This window comes from Cydia splendana, chromosome 22, assembly GCF_910591565.1.
Source record: "Cydia splendana chromosome 22, ilCydSple1.2, whole genome shotgun sequence".
Taxonomy (NCBI): Eukaryota; Metazoa; Arthropoda; class Insecta; order Lepidoptera; family Tortricidae; genus Cydia; species Cydia splendana.
Genome location: NC_085981.1, coordinates 2,647,244 through 2,671,907, shown reverse-complemented (window position 1 = coordinate 2,671,907; position 24,664 = coordinate 2,647,244). Strand labels below are relative to the sequence as shown.

Sequence of the window (24,664 nt, the reverse complement as noted above, 5' to 3'; positions counted from 1 at the left end):
AAGCTTTAATTAATTTACATATATTTGTGTAAGTTAAAGCCAATTGTTACAATATGCCAAGCCGAAACGATATATCCTGATACAGTCAGCTGCAATAGAAGCTAGTTAAAATCTGCAGTATAACAAAGTACGTACAAATGCGAATTTTCTTAGGATTCGCATGTGTAGGATTTTTTTTCTGTCACAATGGATTTAAAAAATAATCATATGACTGACTTGAAACAGTTCATGAAATGCCCCTGTGTGAGATACTTTTCAATACGAACTATGGATATTTGTTAAGCTATTCGAGGATAACCGTATATGTATATATACATAGATTGAGGGCGGTGTTCTATTCGCTACTATTGGCGCCGACTGTAAGAGGATTGAAAGAAACAACATTTGTTTTTCTGTGTGTGTATGTCTCACAAAGACTGTATTTTTAGGAGCCTAGAGAAATAAGCAGGAAATGAAAAACTTACCCTTAGAATCGGAGCGTACGAGTTCGGAAAGGCGCGCCATAAGGATAGCCATGCGTTTGGCGGCGGCGATGATCTCGTTGTCTTTGGAGGACCACTCGCGAACGGCCTTGTGGAGGTTGTGCGCTGCCACCTGAGAATGTGTTATTGTTGAAATTATAAGTAAATTCGAAATAACACAATTTAGTAAAAAGTTTGATATTCGATACATTTTTAGGTATAAAAGCTCACCACTTGAGGTTGCGTTTTGGGGTGACCATTAAAGTTCCCCTCATGGGCCACCAAAATTACTGTTTACATGCATTGGTAAAAGGAGACAGATGTCTGCCGCCTGCCCAGTATGATTATTTATACAAATAGCTCTCAAGCGTCTTTCATTTCATTTCATTTATTGCAGAAACATGGTTACATTATCTTACATCGCGACTGTATTGATACTGCATCGCAACTGTAGCAATGCTGTATCGCAATAATAGCGATGCTGCATAGTGTTTACGTATGCGAGGGTATATGACCAGCGACAGCATCGCGACTGTATTGAGGCCTTTTTGCGACTGCACTGCTACTGAATCGCTGCAAAAAATCTCCCTGAGCCGCCTCCCTTAAGGACTAAAGTCAGTTAAGTATAGGCCACTATAGGCGCCTACAGCCTAGACACGTGCAGCTCTGACAGGGCTTTAGAGATTAAGTTTATCGAACCGGAACTTACCAGAATAGGTTGGCTGGGATGCGGCTGCCTGCTGAATATGTCCTCGCCCTCATCATCAGTGTCGGGCGGCGGCGGGCGCGGGGGCGGGGCGCCACTCGAGGGCGGGGGCGGGCGGGGAGGGGCCTGCTGCTTGGACACGTGCAGCGCGGAGAGCGCCTCGGGGAGTGCCGGTGGTGGCGGTGGCGGGGCGTAGTGGCGGGAGAGGGCGGATTCTACGGCGGAAGCTGCGTTGATGATCTGCAAAAAAAAGAAAGTTATAATAGGTTGTGGTTTTGACATTGTAGCTGCGGAACACATAGTTTTCTTATGCTTTACTATCCGTCGGCGGTCGGCAACAGGCGGCCCGCGAGCCCTCCTGGCTATTTCGTATGTAATATTGACAAACGACAATGTCTGATAAAGTCACAAATATTAACAATGCGGCCCGCTTCAACTTCGTTAACTACTATGTGGCCCTTGGCTGCTAAAAGGTTGCCGACCGCTGCTATCCGCCAATCAGTCAGTTTTCGTGTTTTCTTTTTAGGGTTCCGTACCCAAAGGCTATAAAACGGGACCCTATTACTAAGACTCCGCTGTATCTAATAATCTCATGAACCGTGATAGCCAGATAGTTGAAATTTTCACAGATGATGTATTTCTGTTGCCGCTATAACAACAAATACTAAAAAGTACAGAACCTTCGGTGGGCGAGTCCGACTCGCACTTGTCCGGTTTTTACATATCTTACCTCAGAGTTAGCCTGCCGCCACGCGGGCGCTTGTGAAGAATCTCCCAAAGCCACGGCCTTAGCGCGGTGCACGGCCGGGGCGATGGCCGCTTGCAAGCGTTGATGTGCGCTGTTTAGAGCGCGAGCGAATTCGGCGTCCTCAGTGTTTTCGCGCTCGGCGCCGCCGACCAGGAGAACGCGGTTTGCTAACCTAAAAATGATGAAATTAAAATTTGACACTCCGAAAATCAAGTCCAAAAGAGAGTCAGTGATAAAGAAAGAGCGTAAAGAAGTGAAATTAAATAAACGAGAAAAAATATTCTATCAAAAGAAAATGCACCTATTCACCACCGCTCGTTAAGGACCTGTTTACACATTGATTGTGTTTAGTGAGATTTCATACATTTGCTAATTACATGAGATTAGGGAGTGGACCTCTGATACTCGCGCGGGTTCGTTCGATACCTGGTGCAAAGATAGGCCATCGCTATCCAACGTGGTAACGCGGCAAGTGTGATGGGCATATTTGCACCTGGTACAGCTCGCGGAGGTCTTTTTGAGTAGAATATTTTATTTTCTAATTTATTGATTAATTTAGACCTAAGGCACACTTGCACCATCCCACTAACCCGGGGTTATGCGGTTAAAATGTATGGGTGACCATGGCAACTCCAGGTTTAACCGGTTAACCCCGGGTTAGTGGAATGGTGCAAGTGGGCCTAAGTTATTTTTGTTTACGATGGTATATACTATATACCATTAACTACGTTATTTACATCTTTTTTTTTACTTATAAAGTGGCAACGCTAATCAAAGTGTACGCAGGCGTTTACTGTCCACACTATAGGTGAAGTGCTAAATATTTTCGGAAACAATCGCTCCGAAGACCCAAAAAAATGTGTAACGTATTACAACTTGTAGTCACAATACCTGGCGATAGCGGAGGTGTTGTCGACCATCTTCTGCGAATCGTTGTTGCGTATGGCGTCCTCGCACAGATACGTGTGTTTCTGCATCAGCTCGCCTACAAAACACGAATGTCATGTAAAAACTCTGCTATATTCTACTAGAAAATCACTTTTTTTCGCAATCGCCTCGCAGATGGTACAGATGTAGTGCATAATTATTGTTTTCCATCGTATTTTCTCGGAAACGTTCGTATTTGTGAATGATACTTCAGTCAACCTCAGTACTATTTGTACCGTGACTGACTGAAATAACAAGACAAGTTCGTACGTTTCCGTGAAAGTACGATGGAAATTAATTATTCACTATATCTGTACAGGTCTGCACGAGTGGTTTTCGGTTTTCAAACCTGCTGTGACTAAGGTTGAAATTATCAGGATGATTGAAGAGAAATAAAATAATAATGTCTGGGTTCCGATATAATTTGGATGACAGTATGTAAAAAAAATGTCTAACCGGCAGTGCGTACGAAGTCAAGCGGGTCGACGGCCTGGTCGCACAAGTCACGCACGCGCAGAACAGCATCGGCGTACTGGTTTTTCAGATTGTTGAAATGCTCCTCTGCCACCTACAAAACCAATTAAATTTTATATTACGCACGATTAATTAACTTGCATTAACTAGCACAACTTTTGGAAACATATCAAATAATTTTTATCAACTATTTTGATTTGAGTTTTTTTAGTAGTCACACTACTATATATTTTTACTAAATAAAAATCTAAATTTCGTTGTCTCTCCATCGCAGTGATAGAGAGTCAGATAACGAAACTTTAATTTTCGGGGTAGGCCCCCTAAAGGGTTATTATCTAACTCACCTTGCTATCGGGATAGTTGAGCCTGATCTTGCCGGCTGCCACCAGTTGGGGAGACAGTTTTTCAACCTAAAAGAGAAAAAACAAGTTAAATATATGTTAACCTTTCTCACGACTTAAGAACAATCAAAACGGTTCATTACCATACAAACTAACCCGTTTTCATAGCTTTTTCGATTTCTGGTAGCAATATGACCTCTCATGGGCCACCAAATAATATCAAAATACAACGAATCTACATTATTTAAACGAAAGGTCGTAAATGTCGTAATATACTTATTTTAGTTGTGTGGTTTAAGCCTTTATAAGGCAGAGTGAATATATTTCCCACCTGATATCGAACTTTATTTCAAAGTGATAGGGATCAATTTTGGATAAATTCTGACACCCTTATACCTTATAAAGGGTTAATATTACGGTTGAAGAGAAAATAGAAAATAAAACTATAAAACAGCATAACCACCTGCTTAATCACAATTTTTAAGAGTGTAGTCGTGCTCTCATGGCAGATATAGGTGCCTCCTTATGTCTGCAGAACTATAACGCATACGGTGGAAATAGTCGCCGCTCGGTAACTCGGTAAAGCGGTGGGCCGGTGTCCCAGGCCCATAAGTTCTAGTCTCACCGTGTTTTTTTTTTTGTCTTTACTTCATAACATTATGCTGATTACCTCTCTAGCATGGTGCGTGAGCTGATCAGCAAGCCTCTTATTATGGTGCGAGTTAGCCGCTACCATATGGGCAGTGGCGGCCGCTCGTTGGCTGAATGCCTGTAAGGCAGCTGCTTTGTCGTGGAAGTTGGCTTCACGGCCGGGGGTACCTGGGAAATTTAGAGAAATTTTAACTTTGGAACTTTTTGTCAAATAACTATATTTTTTTTGTTTTATTATATTTATCTGTCACACTATTCTCTCTGCCAGCTGTTAGCTTGTCTGTCCGTCTTATGTCTTTCGTCTGTCTTTTGTCGTATGTCTTTCAGTCTTTTACCACAATGCTTAATCCGTCTTGCTCAATTCATCACCATGAAGGGGGAGGAAAATCGAAACATTAATATCTTGATTATGACTGCGTCTCTTGTTACCGACTAAATCACAGAAGGCCCCTAAAAACTTTATAGGTCTTAGTAAATCGTTGGATTTAGTGACACACCTATTATTATTGCACAAGATAGAAGATCGAAGATAAAAATAGAAATGTATAAAAACCAAATAAATAGTTAGGTACTTTCCATTAACACATTCAATACCACTAAGTGCTACGGGTTACGCTCGTAGCGCGTAGCCACGGTTTCGTCGTATGTAGCGCGTAGTCGCTACGAACAGTGTACCCGACAGTCGGGTTCTTGGTGTTGAATGTGTTAATTAATATATTCGCTACGGAGTGCCACAAGGGAGTATACTAGGTCCCGTTCTTTAATTATCTTGCAATATATCTGTAGTTACTGCATCTCCCGTCAGTAACTGAAATGTAAGAAGCCTACCTTCAGGTGCGTTGACGGCCTCAGTGAAGTGACGCAGTGGCGCGGCGACGTCTATGAAATCTTCTACCACACGATTGACGCAGGCGCGATCCATGGCGCGTTGAAGTGCGTGAAGTTTATCTGTCAGCTCCCTGAAATATAGTCATTAGTTATAGTTAGTTTTTTTTAGCATTAGAAAGAACTTGAAAGAAGGTAAGCGATCTTGACATGTCTTTTAATTGAAAAACGCTTTTTATAAATTAGTAACTATTAGTTATGAAAGCAGAAGAATATAAAAGATCGTATTAGATTCATATTTGTTACATATTTGCCGTAACCTATTTTTAAAATGTGTTTTTCAAATAAAAGACACATCAAGATTGTTTACCTTATTTCTAATGCTAAAAAAAACGAACTATAGTTAAGTTACCACTGTTAACAGGTTATACTTTAAAGGAATGATAAAATACTGCACTGCAAATAGATTTTCAGGTTAAGCATATTTATAAGCAGTGATCGTTAATTTTCCAGCAATTTTGGTGCACCATTGTTGGTTAAAAGCATCTGTATGCCCTACTCTAGGTGGAATAGATAATTAGGGTTAATAACAGTAATATTAACCTTAACCAATCCTCTCCCTAGAAAAAAAATTAAGAAAATCCTTTATTTTTACTATGCTGCACCACAATTGCTGGAAAATTAACGATCACTGTTTATTAGTTACTTCATGGCATTTGGCACGATTGTACTATATTCCTGCTCAATAAACAAAGATGCATGATTCTATACATTAACATTCAAATGAATCGTTTCAATGATCAAGCAATGGATGGAAACGCCATTAATATTTGTTAATAATGATATCCCATTTAATATTGGTTAATAACTTTAATAATAATGTTAATATGTAGTAAAATTTTCTTTGTGATTTCTGGTCGTGATACATCAGTTTTATTGACTATACCTGGTGATCGCTCGCGCTTCTTCGGAGTCGCCACGTCCGCTGGCGCACAAGTCAGCCAACTTGTCAGATAAACGTTGCACGTCAGAACACAGTTGGAGGATCTCAGCCTTTTCTCGCCCTTGAAGCCCATCCGCGATCTGTATAAAAAAAAAGGTTGATTTGTTTAGTTTCGTGGCCATGCCTCTGATGATGATGAAGTGTGGCAATGTCATCATTAATGTAGGACTATATTCATTTCAACCCACTTGAAGACGATGCTTTGAAACGCAGCCAGGGCACAAAAAACAATATTTTTTCCTTAACCTCACCCTTTGTCTCTGATTTTTCTGCGATTCATGTGGAATCCCCAGCGTAGCGACGGCTTTACAAGGTTTTTTCTTAATTTCCTTTTGACTTACCCTCTGTCCCTGAGAAACGATGCTGTTAATCGCCTTCTGGCCCTCGACCCTCGTGTGGGGGTCCGCGTTAGGATGCAAAAGCCATTTATGAGCGGTCTCCATCCTGGCTCTCATGGTTTTTCCTCCGGCTTGCTCCGCGGCACGGACTCCTTCGTTAACTATGGAGTCCACCTCGTTGATTTGGTTGCGGAGGTCTGAGGCTAGATTTAATGCCTGCAATGAGATAAATAAATATTATAAGACATTCTTACACAGATTGACTAAGTCCCACAGTAAGCTCAAGAACGCTTGTGTTGTCGGTACTCAGACAACGATATATATAATATAATATATAAATACTTAAATACATAGAAAACAACCATGACTCAGGAACAAATATCTGTGTCATCACACAAATAAATGCCCTTACTGGTATTCGAACCCAGGGCCATCGGCTTCACAGGCAGAGTTACTACCCACTAGGCCAGACCGGTCGTCGATAAAGATAGTTTATTATTCAAGTAGGCATATTACAATGCACTTATGAACGTCAAATAAAGCTATTAATAATAGCAGTTCAATAAAGATTGTATCATAATGGTAAAAAGGTAATTCAATGTTTGCAACTCGTAGTTAAAACTTAAAAAGCTAAATGTCACCACAAGAATTGTGACGTCAATAGTAGTAACTAATTCTAACAATACACTTCGTCGTTTGTTATTGCGTTCATGCGTTGTAAGACTTTGAAAAGGGCACTTTCGTTTGCGATATAAAAGAAAGTGATATACATATCGGAATACAACGACTGATTAGTCAATATAGTCGATGATAGTAGATCGTGACGAAGACTTCCGAATAATAGGCGAACAGGGTAGATAAAAAATGCGTTGCGCTGGTGGCCTAGCGGTAAGAGCGTGCGACTTTCAATCCGTAGGTTGCGGGTTCAAACCCCGGCTCGTACCAATGAGTTTTTCGGAACTTATGTACGAAATATCATTTGATATTTACTAGTCGCTTTTCGGTGAAGGAAAACATCGTGAGGAAACCGGACTAATCCCAATAAGGCCTAGTTTACCCTCTGGGTTGGAAAGTCAGATGGCAGTCGCTTTCGTATAAACTAGTGCCTACGCCAATTCTCGTGATTAGTTGCCAAGTGCACCCCATGCTCCCATGAGCTGTGGCAAAATGCCGGGCTAACGCGAGGCAGATGATATGACAAGAACCCGCTAGGTGGGTTCATTTTGTATTGGAAATGGGCCACTTGAAAGTGTAAACTAATGGTCATAATCTGATGAAACATAATATGCAGATTTTACCTTGGCTTCTCTTCCATGGCCGTACTGTCTCTCATCGCACAGTTGATCAGCGTTTATTCCACCCGACCTGTAAACAGAACACAACAAAATAAAGAGAACATTTCGTTACAATTTCGTGACACTTTCTCCTTTATATGTTTTGGTTTTCTTTTTAGGGTTCCGTACCCAAAGGGTAAAAACGGGACCCTATTACTAAGACTCCGGTGTCCGTCCGTCCGTCCGTCCGTCCGTCTGTCACCAAGCTGTATCTCACGAACCGTGATAGCTAGAGAGTTGAAATTTTCACAGATGATGTATTTCTGTTGCCGCTATAACAACAAATACTAAAAACAGAATAAAATAAAGATTTAAGTGGGGCTCCCGTACAACAAACGTGATTTTTGACCGAAGTTCAGCAACGTCGGGCGGGGTTAGTACTTGGATGGGTGACCGTTTTTTTTTTGCCGTTTATTGCTTTATGGTACGGAACCCTTCGTGCGCGAGTCGAACTCGCACTTGCCCGGTTTTTTAGTCTCCTTTTCCTTTGAAATATGAACCCTAGGTGACGGTGTTTCTAATCAATCTAGACCAATCTCAGGAACTATTTTCTGGCAAACCAACTACGTCAGTAGATAAAGGCGCGAAATTCAAATTTCCTATGAAAAGGCAACCCTTCACGCCGACATTTTTTAAATTCTCCGCCTTTTTCTACCGACATAAATAGAATAGAATACATACAGATAATCGACATACATAGAAAGAACATAGTGAAAATAAAGTGTCACGAAATGCCCCGATCTCAGTATGTTGCTGGCGACTTCCAGCACTGATCTTCCGATGAGACCATCAAGTGAGAAATAAGTAAATGCCTTGCCAAACTATAAATAAATAAATATTACACAGATCGACCTAGTCCCACAGTCAGCTCAATAAGGCTTGTGTTGTGGGTACTAGACGACGATATATATAATATAGGTACACATATATACAAACACTTATATACATAGAAAACATCCATAACTCAGGAACAAATATTTGTGATGAACCCACAAATAAATGCCCTTACCAGGATTTGAACCCGGGACCTCCTGCATCGTAGGCAGGGTCACTACCGACTAGGCTAGGAGGCCGTTATACTATACTTGGTTTGATGTCGTTTTGATGAATACAATGGTAGCTAACCGAACAAGTCTACGGATAGCATCGGCGTGGGTCGGTCCGAGGTGTTCCGCAGCGCGTTGAGCCGAAGTCAGCACGGAGCGCAGCGCTCGCTCACCGCTGCTGTTGCGTAACGCGTCAGGATCCTGAAGGAAAAGTTATTTTCATATCTCATGCTCTGAAAGTGGGTTGTTATTGTTCTAAAAGGTGCGCAGAAAGTGATACGTTTATGCTCTAGCGCAGAAAAGTGGTGTACTCCTCTGCGTCCCCGTCCCACGAACAACTGGGTGGAAACAAAATGGAAAAATAGTGTCTTTATTTCCTCGCCTGTAACAATTGGTAATTGTTTAATTTTACTCATCCCACGTTGATCCTTTTTTTATAAAAAATGATATAAGTAAATTGTTAAAAACAAATTATTCTTGATTTCTTTCGTTGAATTCTATTTACTCGATTTCATAAGGAGGGAACCAAAAGGAATATACCAAAAATATTTTTTTAAACCTTACACTTGCGTAAATGAGCAAAGGCAGAATCTTATACAGCCACAGTTAAACGTTTGTACGATATTAAATTGGTTTTTAATGTTATTTAGCACTATATTCATGAAAATAAAATAAGATACAAGATACAAATTTCTTATATAATTAATTTGTCATTTAATAATTAAAATACTTTTATTGTGTTAAATTACTTAGTGTGGCGCACCAAGATCGCGGTGCGGTCCGGTAGTCTGTTGCGGCTTTTAGAACGAAAAAGTATAAAATTAAAAAGTAGAGGCAATCCCGCTGATTTTCATACTATAATGAACAAATAATTTTAAAATTACTGCAGTTTGTTAAACAATGTGTGTTTTCGTGAATATTGCAATCTAAATGATTTTCGCTAGGGGTTATTAATCTTGACACGTGTAAAATCTCCGATTGCAAGTAAGTCCTAAGGAAAAAAATGATGGCCGTAGGTCTATTAGGTAAGTACTTCAATTACTGATTTTGCGAAATTGCCTTGTCTTGTTTGGTTTCCTCGCATTCGATATGAAAAGTAGAGTGTTTAACTCGGGTGAAAGGCACCATTTCCGTCTCGGACTATTGGCGCTCTCACTGCGTTCGAGCGCCAAACTACCTCGACAGAAATGGGTGCCTTTCAACCCTTGGTTAACAATCTACTATTACGATACAAGTGCGGGAAAGAGGAAATTCGAAACGAGTGGCGATAAATTAAAACACGACGGAAGGGAGTGTTTTAAGTCGAAACGAGTTGCGAATTACCTTTTCGCATGTGTCGATACACTACAACGTTTTACAGTACATATGGCCCTTTAAACTTTTGACATACGCATATGCTATTTTACGCACTAGTGCGGAAATTTAATAAAGATATGGACTAATGTACAATCTATGAAAGCTTAACGACAAAGCAACAGCTATACCACATAATAAATAATAGTACTACCGTACAGAAAGGAAACCTACAAAACCGAAGTTTGACAGCGGTTCAGGGTCGAATCATGCTGTCCCTTTCTAATATATGGCACTATCCCTTTCGGCTATTTAGGGTTGTCAAAATACAAGCCATTATCTTATCTGTGGTCGTGCAAAGGGACGTCAAGTTGTGTCAACCCTAATAATTGCTCGGAGCAATGCTGAGCCGAACGGAGCCGAGTTTGCCCGAAGGGAGGAGTTTCGGACCCCTGGCTATACTTGAATAGCATTTTTAATACAGTTGCTCAAAAAGTGCTACTTTACGTAGCTGTTTAGCGTGCGGAAAGTTGGTTATCTCGAACTAGTTCTTTTTACTTTTCCAATTTTTTTAAATTTATACTTGTTCCAATTCACGACTACTTATTGATGAGTGTTAATATTAGTTTCCTTTAATCGTCGTAATCAGCAGAAAAACCTACTGTTAATGTAAGAATGTGAAAAATATACATATTTCATATTTTAATACTTACCTCTTCATCATTATAACACGTTTATTTTTTAATATTGAATATTGAAAATTCCGTTCTTAATAAGTTGTCTGAATGGAACGGAATAGCTGCCAAACGCCCATAGATATAATATACTTAAAGACGACGTCTAAGCGAGCTGTCACTGTTACCACTTTGGTTTAGTGTACGATTAACAATATTTTACTTATTTTTTCGCAACTGTATTAAAAAATGTCGTTCGATACACGTGCGGAAATGTCATTCTTCACTCGTCCCGAGTCTTGCCACTCGCCTGCGGCTCGTGCCAAGATATCTCGGTACTCGTGAAGTAATGACATACCTTCCGCACTAGCATCGAAATGTACTATTGTATGGTTTGTGATATAAGGAGCGATTGATTATCTAATGATTAAGTAATAGTACAGTCTGCAGCAGAACAACGCGAGCGAGGTGAGGTTTTCTAAAAAGGAATATAACTTTATCGCTAAGAGTATCTTAATTTTGAACACCTCGCTCGTTTAGCTATTTCTACTAGAGTCGGTCCATAAAAAGTCTGCAGCGGATTTGATAGCCCGCGCAGTGCAAGTGTCATTTATACGTCATCATTTCATAGAAGTTTGACGTTTAAAATAACACTTGCACTGCGAGGGCTATCAAATCCGCTGCAGACTATTCTTGGTCTGACTCTATCATATGGTCATACAGCCTACCAAAATGAGTCTTACATTGAAGAAGGCATTATAAAACTTACATTGAGGAATTCATGCGCGTTAGCCATCTTGCCGTGTATCTGAGTCTGAAGCGCTTTCAGGACGGCAATGTTGTCCTTTTCTCCCCCGTCTTCCACGTACGATGTCAGCTGAAGTACTCTGTAATGAATAATAGGACATAACTACTTAGTCTGAGTATTGCCATAGAGAAAAAAAATACATTGATTGCTCACTCCATACATCAGTTTTGGTACCAAAAAGACTATTATTTTCATAGTCAACATCTAGCATCGAGTAGCGGAATTATCAGTACTTTAAGTAGCAGTAGTAGTATTGTCAAGTGACAATAGATGTAGCACCGACCGGACAGCCTTATGTTGTTGAGCATTAGACTTTTCGGTCGGTGCTACATCTATTGTCAAGTAGCAGTACTGATAATTCCGCTACTCGATGCTAGATGTCGACTATGAAAATAATAGTATTTTTGGCACCAAAACTGATGTATGGAGTGAGCACTCTTGTCTTACTATATTTCTCTATGGTATTACTGGCCGAGTTGGGTATAAAAGGGCAAGCGAAGAGAGGTCGTTTGGTAATTCAAGACGGGTCCCTGAGTATAGTATGTGTAGCAAACGTATATCACAGAATTACCACCTAAAACAAAATAATTATCTGAATTTCTTATATACACCGTGCAATGAAAATCCTAAACGCCTAAAGCGCCCAATTAATAAGGGCACGTATTTAACCGGTCAACTAATTAATCGAATTTGGGTAGTTTAAAAAAATAGAAATGGCTACTAAAATTAATAGTTTGGCACCTAAAACGGAGCCTTAAAATATATCAATATGAGTTGTATTTTAATGCCGTTACAGCGTTTGATTATTTTTAGGCAGGTACCAAGTTTTTATTTGGCAACTGAATTAATATATTGGAGACCATTTATGAAGCACATTTTAAAAAGAAAACGGCTATCTATTAATTAAAAAATGAAGTTCTTTTAAAATATTGTGTTTGGTCATTACACGGTCAACCTAACACGCTCCTCCTCGCTTCGCTCGTCGTCGCACCTATCTGTTGACTCTAGCAGCACACGGTGGTAACTATTGAAATTAGTAATTAAAAATTTAAAGATCTAATGGTATAATGGCCATTAGGCGTTTCATGATTAGAAATTTCGACTGTAAGTATACTGACCATTGCGTATTGGTAAATTAATTAGAGGTTTTTTGTGTAAAAAGTGATCAATATTCATTAAATTTAACTGCTTTCGTGTTAAAATACTACCTAGCTGAAACGATATGCTCAGTTATGATTAGTTGATTACTTAGGTGTGAACAACTAGATGACAACTAAATTTTATGATCGCTTTACAATATTAGTTGCCAATTTATTATTTTAGACGCCAACTTATCACTTTAAGTTCCCTATATTTTTTTAGGTGGTGGTACTTTGCTGCCAGTTTTTTTAATAATATGATGCTTATATTTGAGGCTAAAATATTTTTTTTGGCGCAAAAATATTAATGCACAGCCAAATTATATTATTATATGCCCAATGAAAGTTCCTGTTTAATATTTTAGTTGCCCGGTTAATAATAAGCCATTAATAAGGTTTCCCAGTCTTCTGTAGGGTCAAACAATTTAATTTCAGTACCATTTCGTACATTGTCTCAGTGACAATTGTATGCAGGGGCGTATTTACCCTAGGGCCATCCGGGCCATAGCCCGGGGCGCCAACCCCCAGGGGCGGTATATGCCGCCCCTGGCGGATTGCATTTTGTTTTTCTTCCTTGACTTCTGGGGTGGCGAAACGTATTGGCCCGGGGTTCCAAAATTTCAAAATACGCGCCTGTATGTGGTCGCTTAGCGACTTTCATATTTATTGCCATTGTCATTTATTGCCAACTAAATTCTTTGACTGTACCAAACGTAATGACATTATTTCCGCACATGTTAAGGAAAAGTAGTATTATAGCGCTATGAATTAAATCAGACGATACGGTAGATAGGTTTTCTAGTAAATTACACATATGAGACTAAATCTAGTTATATTTACCCATTGATATAGAATAAGAACTGGATACCCAATCAGCCGCAAAAAATGGCCCCGCAAAAGTAACGTTAAAACAGATCACGCGTTACTTTTTCGTTTAGTCTTGTATGGACCGCTCAAATGTGAAGTTGTCAACAATGTCGTAAAATGGTCGTAAAAATATGCAAAAACAACAATGATAAAACGAGGAAAAAGCATGGAATGTATTTCTTTCGGTTAGTTCTTTGGATAGCATTACATAATTTATGTAATCTGGTGGTAATTTCATGATTTTGAATAAATTATTTTGTTAGTACCAAAGAAGGGATGTGAAGGAACAAAAATCTAATGAGTCGATGTGAGGCCAATACTTTTTTATTTTTATATGGAATTCGTAAGATATAATATTATGTTTAAATTCAAGATTTCCAAGAAAACCTATGCGACGTGCAGAGTGGACTGCTATTATAGCAAGAGATAGGGGTGATGCAGTTTTAAACAAGGCAAAACGGCACTTGTGTGTTCGGCGCATTTCCCTGTTTCCGACATATACACGACCAATAAGGGCTTACATCGACTAACTGTAAATGTTAAACCTGTCTGAACACAGTGACAACCACAGGATTTTTTTGATAAAGACCATAACCAATCAGTACCAGTAGCGACCTGAATGTCCCCGTGCACTATATTGCAAAGAACGAAAGTGCGAAGAGTATTATGTAGATCTAAAATACACAGTTATTTAATAAGTTGAATTTATTTCAAGGAAAATATAATAAATTTATAAATTTATTTTATGATAACTTACACGGGTTGTTACCATGAATTAATTTTATTTGAACTCCCGATCAAATTAAATTTGTTTCATTTATTACTTCGGTTTTTCTGTACAGTAATACCTATTAAAATGTACCAAAGGGACTCCATTCGTTCATTATTCTCGTTTGACGTTGTTTGACGTAAATACAAAGGTGAAGTTACGTTTAGTGCCATCGGACTTAAAGTTTTAACAGTGTTGGTAATAATGTTTACAAATTTGACACTTAATGCTTACGACAGTAAGTTCTTTTCCGTACAAAACATTTATCTTGACTCAAAATTTACGTAAGCGTTTTTATCATCAATGCAAATTTGCAGCTAATGTCATTCTGATCCACATTTTGTTGACATTTTTGTTCCGCTCTGTGTGTCTATTTCTAATATTAAGTCAGTGTATTTACCTGATGATTTCATGGATTTCGTCAGCCATCCTCTGTGCAAGGTAGTTTCTGTTCTGCGCCGCCTCTTCGATGCCTTTGCCACCTGCCAATAACAAAAAAAAAACATTGATAAGTGATAACAAAAGACAAACGCTGGAAACTTATAAACAGAAGGAAGACCTAAATGTAAATGAATAATGTTGCAGTATAATATGTAGCTTTTTATATCAAAAAGGTATCTTATTGCCATTAAAATAAATAAATAAATATTAGGGGACATCTTACACAGATCAACCTAGCCCCAAACTAAGCAAAGCTTGTACTATGGGTGCTAGGCGACGATATACATACTTATACAGATAAATACATACTTACTCGTATATTATATACGAGGGGCGAGTTATGGTTGTGATCTATACATAGATTACAACCATGACTCAGGAACAAATATCTGTGTTATGACACAAATACATGTCCTTACCGGGATTCGAACCCAGGACCATCGGTTTCGCAGGCAGGATCACTACCCACTAGGCCAGACCGGTCGTCATTATGGCAACTCTGCATTCACATTCACCGCCGGTGCGAGCTACGCGCAACGAGCGTAGCCGATAGCGTGGTTTTCCGCTTTGTAGCGAAAAGCGACTACGAACAGTGAACGTTGGCAGTGAATATGTTAAAATACCTTTTGATATAGAAAGCATCAGTGCCCAAAGGGGTACGGCATAGAGAAAAGTCATCTCGCTCGAATACTACTCGTGGTGGCCTCGTCCGCTTATCATCGGACGGGCCGCACGCTTGTTTGCCACCGTCTAGATAAGAGATGTCGTACCTTCAGTGAGGATGTGTATGTATATCTTCATAGAGCAGATCAGCACGGGTGCCAACTGCTTTACACTCTCAAGACACCGCGCCAAGGTTTCTGCGTGAGGAGGGTGGGTTAGTTCCGATGCGCGGGCCGCTACCTACGGACAGACAAACATACATTAGTCTTCGCAAAGCCTGGGAAATATACGGCTACCTGCCAGATTCGAACTTTAAGATACTTCAAATACTACGACAAGATACGATATGGTTTAGATATGTCAGTGTCAAAAGTGACGTTTCTTCAAACAAAAACGCCAGTTTTGACACTGTCATATCTAATCTATATCGTATCTTGTAGTAATATTTGACGTATCTTAAAGTTCGATTCGGCCCGTTCATCGTCATCGTTGTACAGTCGCCATCAGATATATCGGAGCGGCCAAGGTGTTCATAATATCTGAACACGCGCCCTAACGTCTTGACAATAGAGGCGTGTTCAGATATTTGTGAGCGCCTTGGCCGTTCTGATATATCTGATGGCGACTGTAGGTGGCGCTTTTTAATTTTTGCAATTGCATGTAATTTAGGGATGAGGATCCAACCCACCACACAAGCACCACAAAATCTGTCAATCAAAATCTGAATGAAATTTAAACTGTCAAAAAGAACAGTCATTCATTTAAATGACATATTTTTGAGTGATCCTTTTTGTTAAACTACTTACGTCCAATTTAGCTTTGTGCGTATGTAAATTACTCGTATTACTATAGTTTAAACCTTTTTGAATTAAAATGGGAGTTGTCAGGGTATAAAAGTAAATTGAAAGCACAATAGGCATCGTGCGTGCTGGAGGGTGCCATCTTGTAGCCTGAATCGGAAACATAAACATGTACATTACTCCTATGCTGCCCCCTATAGTTCATGGACGCTCCCTATAAAAGCATTTCGGTGAGCTCAATCTTGATCGGGTTCAAATCTTGCTTTTAAATTTTAAAGACAACAGTTACATACAAATTGCAAGTATAATAAAAGCTTAATACAAAAAGTCAGCTTCGCAAACCTCTTAACTTCTCAACGAAATAAGGGATTTGCAACTTTAGCCGCTAATACCTAAAGTTTCAAATCACTTTACTCGGTTTCAAATATATTTACCTCTCTACCGGGTCACTCTAAGCCCTGGATTTACGACCTTAGTCCCCAATTCTTAAAGTTGCAAATCTCTTAACTACGTTCGAAAATTTTACCTCTCTAGCGGCCCTCGACAGCGCCGGCGATATATCCCTCAGGAACTGCACCAAGTCTTCCATAGTATCTATCACTTCTGCCACGCCAAGGTAATCTAGCACCTAAGGACACAAACACAAGGTTCTAATTACAATGAAAGGGATGTATCATACAAAAATATGTGAGGACAGAGCATTACCCGTCTGCCGAGCACAGAACAGGCTCTAATGATTTGCAAATACGTAACAAATATAGGTATAAATATTTGTAGGTAAATTACATGACAAGAAGGCACAACTATTTTAAGCGAAGGGTTATGCAGTAACTTATATTGGGGTTTTTCACTCGATATTGGCGGAACTCCTGTCTGAAACTGCGAAATTCGTGTACAGTTTTTTGATATCTAGCAACACTTACTTATTGAAACTGTGTAATGTAGAGGCCCAACAGAGCCGACATGTCTCGTCGATAAAGGCTTCTTTTAAATATGCGGTTTAAAAAAAGGTACATTTAATATATTTCACGTAAATAGGAATGGGTGCATTCTACTATAGTATCCTCAGCTGCTTTCCTAGAACACGGGGTTTCTCAAAGTGGAATATGCGAACCGGGTTCGTTCTGAGATGGTAAAGAATTGATGTATATCTCAGGACTGGCCTTACGGGCACTAAAAATGGTACAAGTTCAGCGGCGTCACTCACGAATTCGAGCCAACCGTGTGGTCTAACGCAACCAGTTGCGACCAATTGCGCGTGTGATGCGAACTCATCAACCAATCGCGTTGTAGCGATGTCACACCGCTGTACTGGCCCCAGTCTTATTGCCGGTAAGGCCAGTCCAGAGATATAGGTTCGTTCAGTGATGGTAAAGGGTTCCCGAAGAGACTCAGCATATGACAGGTAATGGTAGACTAGCTTACGTGTATTACGAAAATGCATAATGAAAAAACAATTGAGTAAACGGTCCACAGTCGTCTTGGATTCATGGTTATTAGCAGAAATAGGAATCCGCGGGGCAAATTGTGAATTAAGACTTTATGTTTGTGCACTTATGGTACTATTTAATTACAACAAAATTTAGGCTGTTTTAAAACGATTAGGCAATTAAAAACTAATTTATAACTATTTTGTTGTAATTAGTACCATAAGTGCACAAACATAAAGTCTTAATTCACAATTTGCCCTGCGGATTCCTATGTCTGGTTATTAGAAAGGAGAATTTGATATAGAGGCGGATTGTCAAAGTATTTTTTGTAGCCACAGTAAATTTACTGCCATCATTCGCGCGCCTGCCAAAACTTTTAGAACGCCATTTGACTTTGATCCTTGTTCACTGAAATGTGTTTTTGTTAAATGTCGCCATCTACACGAGCATAGGCCAAAGGTGTGGTGCCATCTTTTCGAGCGATGGCGCCGTACCTTTGGCCTATCCTTTTTTTGCGGTAAATTTACTGTGGCTACAAAAATTACTTTGACAATCCCTCTCTATACTAAATTCTCTTTGTTGTTAGAGAAAATCTGGTCTAACATGATTATCTGGCCTAGTTACGAAATTATTATCTTAATTTACCTTTTTGCATTCCTTGACGATTTTCCTGACTTCGGACTCGTCGAAACAGAGGAGAAGAGCCGACGTTCCTTGAAGGATGCCTCTCGAACCTTCTATCAGCTTTTTCCTGCAAAAAACATATACGTGATTCTGTTTGACGCCAATGTCTGTCTGTCTGTGGCATAGCTCTCCAACGGATGGACCTATTTCGATGCGGTTTCTTTTACGTGAAAGCGAGTTTTCTTGCGATGGTTCTTAGCTGTGTATGATAAAAATCGATTAAGCAGTTTGAAGAATATCAGGTCTTTTTCAAAAAGATGTACGGCATGATTTTTTAGCATACAGCGTAGGGAATTTTTAATATAATAGTTATCACAGATCTAGAATGATGCTTTCAAAAAAGGTGAAAAAAGACTTCCTACGCTCGTGGTTCAATTTTGGAATCTTCCGCTTGCTCGGTATTATTATTAGCACAACGATTAAACTACGATTTTGCCCCTTGTAAAACAAATATGGCCACGAATTGGGCGGACAGAATAACGTCAGAGACCAAAGCCACATTACAGGCTAGCATACACCGGGCCCAAGATAGAGCTTGGAGAGCACTGGTGCATGAAGTGTCCACATCGTCACGTCCGTCAGCCCTGAGGGTTCCCCCCGTTCCCCTACATATGTCGACGCGGAATCGGCAAAATACGATAGGAAAAAGCTTTATAAGAGCGTAATAAGAGCGAAAAAGTCGTCACTCGGCTCGGCTCGCATCGGCCGGCGCCTGCCGACGCGTCGATGGCTTCTTCGCTCTTAGTACGCAGACATAAAGCTTTTTCCTATCGGATTTTGCCGATTCCGCGTCGATATATCTGGGGAGACCCTGAGGATACGACAAAGAAGTAAATAAATATATGTATATTAGTTACCTTGCGGGACCAGAATAGGGATCAGCTCGTAGCATATCTGAAGCTTGTTGTAACAGTGTGGCAGCACCTTCCACCCTTCGTAGGGCTCCGGGCATGTCGTGTCTGAGGATAGCGTCGTCTGAGGACTCGATGGTCTCATGTCCCACCTGTATAACAAGATAATTGCTGTCAGGATTTACAATTTTTGCCGACATTCATACATAAAATATGATATGTATATGTATTATTTACATTTTACATGATACATTGAATTGTAATTTGTTTGTCATAGCAAAAAAGATCAAAATTGGAATGAATGAACTAATAAAAATACTCCGATAAACCCGTATCGGATTGAAACAAATTCACGGCATTGCTTCTTAGGAGAGAATAGAGATTAGATAGTAAAATTTACACCCATCACAACCCTTTGAGCGGTGGGAGTGGGACTACATAGGTCGATTGGTGTAAGATTGTCCCATAATATTGATTTATTTTAATCCCAGCAATGAACTGTCCAATGCCGATAATGAATGCCACCCGTAGCCAATATATTCAGTCAATCGCCTAGGTGCTGGGAAAGCATGCGAGTCTCATGGCATAGACATTTGTTAAGTCAAGGTTTAGGTAAAATACACATCAGATAAATATGCAAACTATGCGCCGTCTCACGTCTTTTTCCAAACATGGCATTGACTATTTACGGATGTTACACTGCGTTTTATGATGTGGTGGTTTTATGATGTCCTTACCTTGACGAGATTGTTGACGGCGAGTGACACGGCCTGATGCACGGGCCGCGCCAGGTCCGGCATAGCGTTGCCATCTTCGTGTGGGACAGTGACAGCCTGACAGGACTACATACGGCCTCTCGTGTACGGAGTCAGCTATGTTACCTTGACGAGGTTGTTGACGGCGAGCGACACGGCCTGCACGGGCCGCGCCAGGTCCGGCATGGCGTTGCCATCTCCATGTGGGACAGTGACAGCCTGACAGGACTACATACGGCCTCTCGTGTACGGAGTCAGCTATGTTACCTTGACGAGGTTGTTGACGGCGAGCGACACGGCCTGCACGGGCCGCGCCAGGTCCGGCATGGCGTTGCCATCTTCGGCCTCTTCGTGTAGGATAACCAGCCGCGAGACCTGGAAAAAGATACGGCTATTACTTCAGGTATCATACAAATCATACAATACAAATCCTCTTTATTTCTCAACCTCAATAAAATATTTACAAAGACACACATATTACATGAAGGCAGAGGTAACAACAGGCGGTCTTATCGCTAAAGAGCGATCTCTTTCAGACAACCTTTATATGGTGGAGATATGATTCTAAAAATGTAGACTGAAATAGATCACCACAAGGCCTCCAGGGTCCAGGGCTGGGATTCAACCAGCGAACTCTGCGTTCGCGGCAGATGCCTCAACCACTCGGCCACCCGACTCACGGCTGTATGGGTCGAATTTTCTCAAGTATATGCAATCTGTTAAAGCTTTACGGGGCCTTGCGGCCCCTTTCTAAGAGTTTATTTTTGATATACGCGTTTTTATTACTGACTATTTAATAATAAGTAATGCTGCCAACCAATGTATTAAGACTAAACTCGACGGATATACTTCATTATTTAACAAGCAACGTTAATATAATGAATATATGTCATACAAGTAATATATGTGTGGAGGTCCAAGGGGCCTATGTTCAGCACTGGACGTCTTATGGCTGAGATGATGATGATGATGATGATGATGATGATGATATGTCATACACTCTTCCTACCCAATACACTGAAAAGTATAGTTAATAGGCACTTAGTTATAAACAAGAAATTTGACCGAAGCCTAAACCCACTATGCACATGTTTTCAACCTGAACCTAAATACTTGAAAGGAAATGGTGAAACAACAGATACTTAGCATACAACATACAACGTGATACAACGCAGATATCTTAAGCTGGCCACTGACGAGCCTTCCAACAGTCCAAATAGCGTGGCTGCAATCCAAAATCGGTCCGTGAATGTCAAAAACGTACAATGTTTAATATTAGGATGCCGTCCATTTGGATGAATCCATTGTAACGGCATCCATTTGGGAGGCTCGTCAGTGGCCTGCTTTAAGTATTAAGCTTTCACTTGCCTTATCAGTTTACGAGATAACAACGCTTTACTTATTCTCATCGTGTATATTATACAAACATCTACAAAACATGCCGGTCAGACGAAATTCTACTCTATATGAAGGCGGTAAGATCCAAAATCGAAAAGGAGGGTACCTATAAAATTATGGTTACATGAATTTAAACTTTATGCGAAAGGGCAAAGATTCATAATCACACAGCACTTTTTCATTTATAACAAATGCATTGCAGTACCGATTGTATACGTAAACTTTACCAACTACAGCACTTTGGAAAAGATAATATGTGCTTTACATACCTGATACCATATACGCTTATGTCTGTTAGAAAATGCTACTATACTACAATACAAAAGAATTTAGCAAATTGTTAGTTAAAAAGTTACAAGGCAAAATCGACTCCAGATTTTAGTAAGTTGAATTTAAATTTATTTGAAATTGTTCGCAGAAATCGCGAAGCGTCAGGCTGACGTAACTGGTGACCGAAGAGCGGGCGGCTACCTCGCGCAACGTATCAGCATTGCGATACAGCGAGGAAATGCCGCCAGCATCCTTGGTACAATGCCTCAGGGGCCTATTTTAGATTTAAAAAGCTAGTTATTAATTTCGTTTAGTAGTACCACTGTATATATCATTTATGTAAATAAATGTTTTTTTTTCTCACTTGAAAAGATATCTCAAGTGTGTTGTTAAGGCGTACATACAAAAAACTTCTACTCGCTCTATTTTCTTTTATTACAATTGTTAATGGCAGGTTCATGAGACTCTTTAATATAAATTCCCTATAAAAAAAAACCGGGCAAGTGCGAGTCGGACTCGCGCACCAAGGGTTCCGTACCATAATGCAAAAAAAAAACGGAAAAAAATGCAATAAAAAACGGTCACCCATCCAAGTACTGACCACGCCCGACGTTGCTTAACTTTGGTCAAAAATCACGTTTGTTGTATGGGAGCCCCATTTAAATCTTTATTTTATTCTGTTTTTAGTATTTGTTGTTATAGCGGCAACAGAAATACATCATCTGTGAAAATTTCAACTGTCTAGCTATCACGGTTCGTGAGATACAGCCTGGTGACAGACAGACAGACGGACGGACGGACGGACGGACGGACGGACGGCGAAGTCTTAGTAATAGGGTCCCGTTTTACCCTTTGGGTACGGAACCCTAAAAATCCTGTATAAAATGTACTGAATAGTTTAATTTGTAGACTTGAACTCCTATTACATATGTGGCTTTCCATCAGAGACGGGTCCTTGTGCTTCGTGTGCAATAAGGACATTTCTATCAGAATTTCTATTAGAATTTCAGAAAAAATGACCTTATTGCACTTATAAAGCATAAGGACCCTTCCGGAAGGAAAGACACATATTTGGAACTTGGAATGAGCTATTTTTGCTTTAATACATATAGTTTGTCAAAGGACTGTCTCATTTCAATCATAGACAGAGAGAATCATACTTCTTCTGCCGTACACTAGTACTAGCACCCATCAAAAGAAAAGGATGAGTAGTTTTCCTGGTTCTTACTGACTGACAAATTCTGTCTCAGTTCACTATATGAAACAACATTCGGAGTCTAACTATTGGATTAGTTGAAATTTGAGTCTTAATTCCCATACACATAGAGTTTACATTCCTTCAAAATTGCACTCAGGATGTTTCCTAATCACAAGCCAATTCAAGCGGAATTGGACTTTATGTTATTTATTTAAAGTTCAAAATAGTTTGTTTCAAAAGTACTGAGCTTTGACAAGTGCCTGTACAGTCGACGTCAAAGATATGTTTACACTTTTGCACCTTACTCCTTTGTAATAAGGCGAAAAATGTAAACATATATTTGACTTCGACTGTACTTATAGTAAAATCAAACACACGAATACGTAGTGTTCTCTCTGTCATACCTAACCGCCGTAGGTAAGTGTGGCAGAGACCACACTACGTATAGTACATTTAAGTGAAAGTAACCGCATGGCGCGTTCAGATTTCGTACGATTCCTTATAATATAGTATTCTGAGACAGTAATGTCAGTTAAGGTCAGCGACATGGTTGACCGCATTCGAGTGAATATCATTCTATTTCATCCGTGTGCCATAATGAAGAAAGAGATGCAGAAACCTGCTGTTTGGTGAACACAGCAATGTAATGCTGATCGTAGAAAAAATACAAACAAGTATTTTGTCTAAGCTAAAATTATAATATGGAGCCTTGACTTGCTTTTCTTTCTAACACTATAATCATTAGAAAACTATTTATTTTTCTAATAAAGAGTAGTCTGAGACTGCGTTTCCACCAGAGGGATTTGTTTAAGAACCAATCACAGACAAGACATCCTCCAGACTGAGCATAGTAGCTCTACCCCCTCTGCCACAATATACGGTAGTTTTACTCCATTTTCGAGTCGAAAGTGTCTTTGTGTGACGTCCGTGTCTTTGAACGGACCAATTACATCACGGGACCTCGCTCACCTCGTCCCCCGCACGCCAGTATTTTTGGCAGCATCGGTTTCATGAAATAATTGCTCTAAACTACGTCTAGAGGATTCCTAGTCTATGGCTTTAGACAAGTATCGAAAATAAATGATTTATTTTTCTAGCAATGAAAATGTATAACATTTAAAATACCAGGCCATTAATAATGTATGGTCAGCAATGAATAAACATTGTTATAAATTGTTTCTAATTGTTATTCTCGTCACAGTATCGCAAGAACATAAACAGGGTATTAAATATGTGTGCCACAAATATAGGTATATAATGAATCGGTAGTTAATAAGAACAAACTACTCAATGACATATATTTAATAGCTCCATTCATCTCTGACTAATTCATTTCTGGAAATATACAAAGTTTCTAATAAATCATGATGACATATTTGTATCGAAAATGTTACTTCTCTAGTTTTAGCTAGTCTTATATGAGACCCGACCAGGCGTGGCTCACTCCGCGATTTCGTCGCTTTGCTACAGGTAGCTAAAAGAACATCCGTTCGGCCCCAATTTTGGGGTTTGCCATAAGCCGCGCGTGGCGCTGTCGCCACCTAGCGGCCATATCTGTGCTGAACGTAACAGACGCGTTTTGTTAGAGAGTGAGTCTTCTGTACCTAGTACTATTATTTATTCTGTGATCCGACTGCAACTTATATAGGGGAACTGCACGCCGACCTGTAGCGTGCAGTTGGCGTGCAGTTCCCATGCAAATTGCAGTCGGGTTGCAGTCCGTCTGTATCGGCCCATATTGTATAACGTCAATATGGATAAGTGTGGCTG

General features: G+C 39.9%; 1 protein-coding gene across 1 annotated transcript in view; it reads right to left on the bottom strand.

Moving 5' to 3' along the window:
* LOC134801454 (vinculin) overlaps positions 1-24,664 on the bottom strand; it is a 54,868-nt gene that overhangs the window by 12,047 nt on the left and 18,157 nt on the right. Inside the window, exons 2-20 of the mRNA XM_063774043.1 lie at positions 20,296-20,403; positions 19,280-19,425; positions 18,384-18,489; positions 16,835-16,936; positions 15,616-15,748; positions 14,805-14,886; positions 11,591-11,708; positions 8,934-9,055; positions 7,773-7,839; positions 6,478-6,690; positions 6,080-6,216; positions 5,137-5,267; positions 4,328-4,476; positions 3,661-3,726; positions 3,299-3,410; positions 2,807-2,900; positions 1,898-2,087; positions 1,171-1,407; positions 465-594 (exon numbers count right to left, since the gene is read on the bottom strand). Of these exons, the coding sequence (XP_063630113.1) occupies positions 465-594; positions 1,171-1,407; positions 1,898-2,087; positions 2,807-2,900; positions 3,299-3,410; positions 3,661-3,726; positions 4,328-4,476; positions 5,137-5,267; positions 6,080-6,216; positions 6,478-6,690; positions 7,773-7,839; positions 8,934-9,055; positions 11,591-11,708; positions 14,805-14,886; positions 15,616-15,748; positions 16,835-16,936; positions 18,384-18,489; positions 19,280-19,425; positions 20,296-20,403 (2,443 nt within the window). The remainder of the gene's footprint in view (positions 1-464; positions 595-1,170; positions 1,408-1,897; positions 2,088-2,806; positions 2,901-3,298; positions 3,411-3,660; positions 3,727-4,327; positions 4,477-5,136; positions 5,268-6,079; positions 6,217-6,477; positions 6,691-7,772; positions 7,840-8,933; positions 9,056-11,590; positions 11,709-14,804; positions 14,887-15,615; positions 15,749-16,834; positions 16,937-18,383; positions 18,490-19,279; positions 19,426-20,295; positions 20,404-24,664) is intronic.